Raw genomic sequence first — 7,500 nt, 5'->3', positions numbered from 1 at the left:
TCACTGTATAAGTGTTCTATTAATAGATAGTAACTAATACCTTGGATTTTTAAAAAAGGAACTTTATGCTACGCCATTCAAGAGGCTTATTATCACTCAAAACACTATTTATTGTGGAAAGTCACTTCTGAACAACATGGCAAAATTATGTACAACTATTTACAACCTGCAAAGTCATAATTCTTCATAAATCTCCCTTCACTCTGCTAACGATAATAAGATTTTATACGATATTATTTCTTCCTATTCATCATTAAATACTTCAATTCAAATCTTGTTTTGATAGAAAAAATATAGAAAAAATCCCTATCAATGTTTTAGATGGACAAATAAAACCTTTATGAAAGTAGATAAGAAAGTTGTCTTATACTCAGCAAAGTTAATTATCAATTTCATAAGGATGTTTGTCATAGCCTCATATCTTCTCAAATAAGAGGTCTGAATTCTGTGCTAATACTAGTTTGGCTGAACCTATAAGCTTGTGTAATTATTTCAGAACAAACCTTATACAAAATTTCCCTAATTCCAAAACATATACGTTACCTATAACCACTTAGGTATGAACATTCTTTCAGTATAGAAACCTAGTCTATACAGGGTGAGGAGCATTGAGCCTACTCAACAAGATAATAGAGCAGAATTACACAGGTTTCAAGCTAAATGCTTTGAATCAAAACTTTTCCTAACAGAAAGAGAAAAAAACATAATGCATCTGCACCACTTCCTTTAAATGTCCAAAAACAACAAAACCAAGGGGAAAAAACAACCCGTCAACAAAGCTCACCTTTGCGTTTACGTCTGCTGCGATGCATAGACCTGAGCTGTGCATACTGGTGCGCCATGCCCTCATCATCCTCCGTCTCTGAGCTGCAGCCCTCACTTGACTCCATCATCCCATCTAACAGATTAGCTCGAGCCTGAAAGCAGAAAACTCATCAGAGGGCTGGTGGCAGTGTTATTCATACTAGAGAAACAAAAACGGATATTAGAATCTATAAGATTTAGAGTTTAATGGAAATTGTATTGAGTTTTATCATTCAACATCTTTTGGGTTCTCCACTGATCAGCACCAACCTACCTGGGGATCTTGCAGATCGACATGTGGTTGGACTCTGACCCAGCCAGTACCAAGTCCCACAGACCCACCAGGACTCGTGGCTTCGTAGAGGCCGCCAGGTCTTGGTCTCTGTCTCTTCTCCTCTTCTTCCTCCTCCACTTTGGCCATTCGCTGCAACTCCACCAGCATGCCAGCTGGGTTTTCACTCAGGCTGGGAAGCTCGTGGTGTTCGCTCTGGGGCCTCTTGGGGCTGGAGATTCCCAGACCCAGGAAGCTCCGGGGCCGCTTGCCCTCATGACCACTGCTCTTGCTTGTGCCATTGGCATTGTTTAATGATGCCTGGCTGGTTATCACAGCTGGAGGCTTGGGCAGGGCTCGGCTTGTTATACGCTTGGGCACGGGAGGGGGGTCATTAAGGGACACCTTGTGCTCGGGTACAGGTAACACATTGCAACAGAAAGCCATGCTGGACGAGCGATGGGGCACCGGGGGGAAACAAGACGAGTCCACACAATTGTGATCAGGTACTGGAGGGTTGTGATGAGGTACTTCAGGACAAGGCGTACAATAAATCTGCTGCTCTGAAATGGAGTCTGTCTCAGAAGGGTGCGAGGCATTGCTGATGGGCACCTTGGGGATAGGATCAAGAGGGACTTCCTCTTTGCAAGCAGGCATGGCCTGGAAAGGGGCCAAACTAGATGACCGGGAAGGCACAGAGGGGTGTGGGTGAGATGTGGCCGGCAAGACTGGGAGGGAAGCAGGTGGCAATGCAGCTGATGCAGCTGGAAGGGATGAGGATGCGGCTGCAGGGTGACATTTGGCAGGAGTAGTAGGTAAGACGTTAGAGGTAGCAGCTCCAGGTTGACCTCCCTGAAGGTAACATGACCTGGGTTTGGCAGGAACGGCTGGACCAACTTTACTCTTCACCGAGTTACTTTGCTTCCATGATTTTGTGGGCAGAGTCCTCATGGAAAATTCCTCTGAGGCTTTTTTCTGGTCACCGGTACTTTCACGTAGCGCAGACTTTGGAAACGTTCCCCTGAAGAGAACGGAGGCTAAAGGAGATCCAGCACATTCAATGGCGTTGGCAATCTTCAGCATATCTCTGGAGTGACTACTGCCAACTTTCTCATCCTGAGCTTCTCTCTCCTTGCAATACTTCTGCTGCTCTGCAATAAAACCAAGGACAGATGCTAATGCCTCTTTGCGTGATCCACTAGATTCCAAGTCTTGCAGTCTCTCTATAGTGAGGAGTCCATCAGAAGTGGCCAGACTTTTAGACGAGGCTGCGAGACTTCGGTTGCTTTCAAACTTAACAAGGCGGTAAAAATCTCTAGTAAAAACAGTATCAATACACATTTCATCTGCGAGTTCTTCTTCATGTTCGCCCGCACTCGAGGTGTCGTGGCTGGCACCTTTAGAGGCTTCCTGCCCTCCTAACTCACTACTGCAAAAGGATACCCTTTTCAGTTCAGGCAAGTTACATATTTGTTCACAGAAATTTTCAAAATCAGAACTACACTTTGAAACCCCTTCGGAACAGCACGAAAGCTGCTCGCTGCTGGACCATACCGCAGGCTGGTCAGAGCACCCAGATCGTGGAGACATTACAATCTGATTCTCCTTCGCATGATCCAACTGCCAGCTTTTGGTCATTTCCTTTTTGCTCGACCAGTCTAAATCTAAATCCGTTTTAAAGTACGTAGCACCATTCCAGAGGAACTCATTATTGTCCTCCTCAAGTTCGGGCGTGGCTTCTTGGATGGACGGCAGAGATCCATGGTGGGCCCCACTCGTACCCACACTCTCACTCCCCTCGCCCTCCCCACATGCACCACTCAGATATTCTGATGACAAGTCTAGTGACCAGTCCTCTAGCTCAGCATGGCTGTAGGTAGGAGAGAGATACTTTCTGTGGTCGTCCTCTAGTGGCCACAGCTCTTCACTGCTGCCTGAGGTAGGTTGTTCTTCTCTTTTGCGGAGATTGGCTCTCTTGAGGCTTGCCTGTGCCGAGGACCTTTTCAAGCTCCTTGTGTTGCAAGCTTCTTCCAACACTTCTGCAGTGGAGGCAGTCCTCTCTGCGAGATCTTTTACAGACACGTGTCTGTCAAGACTAGCAACAATTTTATGACCTTGAGCATTTCTCCTTTCTTTGTAGAGCTGGGAATCTGAGTACCATCGCGCTGGCAACCTCGGTTCCGTGTTAGATGGTACATGATAACTATGTCTATACAAGCTCTCATTTTCTGGTTCTTGAATTGGTATAAAAAATACATCTGAATTGTTGTCTTCTTCATCATATATAACACGAAGACCATCACAGTACTCTGTATTTGTATTGGATACCTTTCTCTCCTTAACACTAATTTTGTCTGTCGAATCATTTTCACTCTTGTTACTAGACCCTTTTCTGGAGGACGTGTCAGCTACAACACTGGTAGACTCCGTGCTACCACTCTCACTGACAGGAACAAGAGTCAGAGGTTCTTCTTGCACAGTTGTCACAGAACTAATGGCTACACTTTCCTTAACCTCTGCCTGAACGTCACTGGACATGGTGGAGTACCCCTCGTCTTTGGTGGTTACTTCTGCACCTTCCTCTGCTGTGCCGCTGTCGTTACTATTGGTCCTTTCACTATTACTACTCTTAGAACTAACTTTGGCCAGGTTCTTATTTAATGCACCCTTACTTTTGTCCTCACAAGTGAATACTGCTAAATCAATTGGATACTGTTTATTGGTTGTCTCTGTTAACGACTTTAATAATTCCCCCTTCACTTGAAGTATGTTGCTAATTTCATCTTTACTTACATTATTAACAAGGAGATTTGCATTAATTTCACTTGAGGTATGATTTAAAATTTCCTTGTTTTCAAGAACTTTCACCTTCGAGTCCTTGAAGTCAAGGTTATCCATTGTTGACTGAGACACATGGCAGTTCTTCTGTTCTGGGGAACTGCTTGTGCTAGTGACTGCTGATTCCAGTGACAAAGGGGAAAACTTTTGCATGCTGCTTTCTCCTATGGGTGCCAAAGAGGTACCCATGTCCTCCAAGTTCCCAGACCCATCAGGGGAGTCCCCTCTGTTGGCCTGGTGCCCACCTGACTTCTGGTGGTAGTGGGCCTGGAGGGGAGAATCCGTGCTGCTGCTGCTACTGCTGCTGCTGTTTCTTCCTGTGCTGCTGAGCAAAGGGTCTTGATGCCAGATATTGTTGGTGTCCTGAGATCTTGCAGCAGCTGCATGACCCTGAGCGCTTCTGATGGCTCCCGTCTGAGAAGTCGTCGTTAAGCTCAGGGATGTTATGATATCGTACCAACACGTTGTTGTGGCAGTATTAGTAGAGGAATTGGCAGCTGAGGTACAGGATGTTCTTTCCTGAGGGGTGTAGCAGTCTTCTCCCATTTGTGCACTGCTCGAAGTGGTGTTGTGGTCCGAGAGGGACAGCCTGGGCTGGAGACTAGTTTCAGATAGTAACTGTAAGCTCGAATGGAAGCGATTCTGGGAGGAGGCGTTATCACTCAGGTGACTTCTGCTGCTCTCCTCCACATGCCAAGAGGCTACCCATCCCCCTGGAGGCCACTGCTCAGTCTGTTACGGAAGAGAAGAGAAATGTTATTCCAAAAACACTTTATCATCCAAAGTTAAACTATGCCATACCCTACTTCAATGCAGCTCAAGTTCATATATATCTCCCTTAACATCTTTCTGGTAAATATCTTTATCAAATTCACAAATTCATCAAATTCCTCTCAAAAAATAAATCAATCAAAACATACAATGCCAGCTTTGTGCATTTGATTATAACAATTGGTTTAAGATCTTGTGAGACCATCCACAACTGAGGGTAATTTACAATCAAATACAATTAAGATAGACTCCTAAAAATAATTACATAACAATAACTGGTCACTCTGCTTATCATTCATTACTGATGATGAAGACTAGATCACATAAATCTGGGTCATATGCAGTTGGATCTACCACCCTCTTAATTCAAAGAGGGTCTCTCTATAAAACTAGGCAACATGATTATACTGCATTAAATTCTCCTGATAAAATATGATTTACACACATCAGATAGTTCAGTATGATCATCAATACTTTATGGAAAAAGGATGGGATGGGAGATGGTCTCTTTATGTATATATAAAAATGTCAAATAAGAAGGGAAAATTAAATGCTACAAGACACTGTTTAACCATAAATTTTGTCAAGTGATAGAAGAGAAAACACACAGAGAGGGAGAATATCACTCTGAGTATTCAAAGCCATTTCCGAGTCAATTTTGGTCAATGTTTCCAAATTCCACGTAACAAAGACAGGAACAGGGACAGCTGGAAGGAAGGACCCCAAAATAGGACAGCTTCAGAGAGGGAGAAAGAAGCAGGCTTTAAGCATATCAAACCAATAAAATGATAAGAGAGCATATTCAGAGAAAATAAAATAAATTAAAAAAAAACATTTTTTGTGCAAAGAGAAAACAAAATGTCCAGAATCTGTTCTTTTGAATAGTCACATCAATCGAAGAAAACAAAGTCAGCCAGGAGTAGGAGTGCTTGTAGCTAAAAGGAAATCTGATTTTCATGAAAGGATTTTCAACTTCAGAAGTTCTAACCCATGCAGAGTGTGAGTACAAGTGTAGAAAATAAATAAGTCATTTGGGAGTATGCATGTTTTTATGTTTTTGTTTTTCAACTGTGTTCATCCTCATACGAAGTTGTAAATAACAAAAAGTCATAGACTAAACACAGACAGACAGACAAACACAAAGACAAAAAAGACAAGACAAACAACTGCTACCTGACCAACCACCTTACCATCAGTCAGATAAATTAATCCATTCCATTAATTACATCATTATCTATCTCATCTGCTTCTCCTTCTGTCTCTCAATCTATTATGTCAAACCTTGTCTGAAACTGCATCTACTTACCCTTCATTTTGGTCAGGATGATATAAGGGGGGGGGGGGAGGAGGAGGAGGAGGAGGAGGAGGAGGAGGGGAGGAGGAGGAGGAGGAGGAGGAGGAGGAGGAGGAGGAGGAGGAGGAGAGGAGGAGGAGGAGGAAGGAGGGGAGGAGGAGGAGGAGGAGGAGGAGGAGAGGAGGAGGAGGAGGAGGAGGAGGAGGAGGAGGAGGAGGAGGAGGAGGAGGAGGAGGAGGAGGAGGAGGAGGAGGAGGAGGAGAGGAGAAGGAGGAGGAGGGAGGAGGAGGAGGAGGAGGAGGAGGGAGGAAGAAGGAGGAGATGGAGGAGATGGAGGAGTTGGAGGAGGAGGAGGAGGAGGAGGAGGAGGTGGAGGAGATGGAGGAGTTGGAGGAGGAGGAGGAGGAGGAGGAGGAGGAGGAGGAGGAGGAGGAGGAGGAGGAGGTGGAGGAGGAAGGAGGAGGAGATGGAGGAGTTGGAGGAGGAGGAGGAGGAGGAGGAGGAGGAGGAGGAGGAGGAGGAGGAGGAGGAGAAGATGGAGTAGTTGGAGGAGGAGGAGGAGGAGGAGGAGGAGGAGGAGGAGGAGATGGAGTAGTTGGAGGAGGAGGAGGAGGAGGAGGAGGAGGAGGAGGAAGGAGGGAAGGAGGGAGGGAAGGAGGGAGGGAAGGAGGGAGGGAAGGAGGGAGGGAGGGAGGGAGGATGGGAGGGAGGAAGGAAGGAAGGAAAAAGCCAAACCAACTTTAATCCAACCCCCTATTTCACCTAATATCCTACCTCTAATTCCTACCATTAAATTAGAAATCAACATATAAGAACAAAATACCAAAATCAAAGGTAACATTTCATAATCAAAGTACCAAAGGTGTACAATTTCAAGCCTCTATATGATAACTGAGACAAGCCCATAAGATCATACAAATTTCTTTCATCCAAGAGAAGTAGTGTAACTTAAGGGAACTCAGGAAAACAAAGTGCCAATGAGATACAAGGGATAATATTTGTAATATAAAACATCCTTCGCAAGTGGATAAAAAAAAGAAAGGAAAAGAAAATAGAATAACTATAATAATAGCACCTCGAAAGACCAGTCAATATCATCAACAACAAATTTGATGACCACATCAACCAGGAACAACCTAACTTAAACCTAAAACAACCTCTTCCATCCATGCTTAGACCCATTAGTGGGAAAGTGTGCTCATGCTCTCGCCACAAAGGAAAAACAGCATTGCATAAAACAACTCGGCAACTGTTGCAACAAGCCTACCGACCCTAGCAACTTTCTTGGCACGTTTCTTCCCTCGCTTTGTGCCTGTGAGCCGCCTCCTTGCCTGGGGTTCAAAAGTATGTTAATATAGTCTAATTTCAACCAGATGACCTCAAGACTACTATCAATAATTATGATCATAATTCATAACAAAATCATCAACATATACAAAAAGTAAAATGAAAATGAGGTTTTGGCCATGTTTAATGAATTAGAGTTTAATCAATATATGTATGTTCTGTCTTTTGTAATGTA

General features: G+C 44.2%; 1 protein-coding gene across 2 annotated transcripts in view; it reads right to left on the bottom strand.

Annotated features, from left to right (window-relative positions):
• LOC122248234 (uncharacterized) overlaps positions 1-7,500 on the bottom strand; it is a 30,328-nt gene that overhangs the window by 7,646 nt on the left and 15,182 nt on the right. For both annotated transcript variants that reach the window (XM_086551665.1, XM_086551666.1), the window contains exons 7-8: positions 1,079-4,645; positions 785-917 (exon numbers count right to left, since the gene is read on the bottom strand). In XM_086551665.1, the coding sequence (XP_086407791.1) occupies positions 785-917; positions 1,079-4,645 (3,700 nt within the window). The remainder of the gene's footprint in view (positions 1-784; positions 918-1,078; positions 4,646-7,500) is intronic.

This window comes from Penaeus japonicus, unplaced genomic scaffold (genome assembly GCF_977035675.1).
Source record: "Penaeus japonicus unplaced genomic scaffold, GWHDUDI00000001_assembly GWHDUDI00000025, whole genome shotgun sequence".
In the NCBI taxonomy this organism is placed as follows: domain Eukaryota; kingdom Metazoa; phylum Arthropoda; class Malacostraca; order Decapoda; family Penaeidae; genus Penaeus; species Penaeus japonicus.
This window is presented reverse-complemented; position numbering and strand designations above follow the sequence as displayed.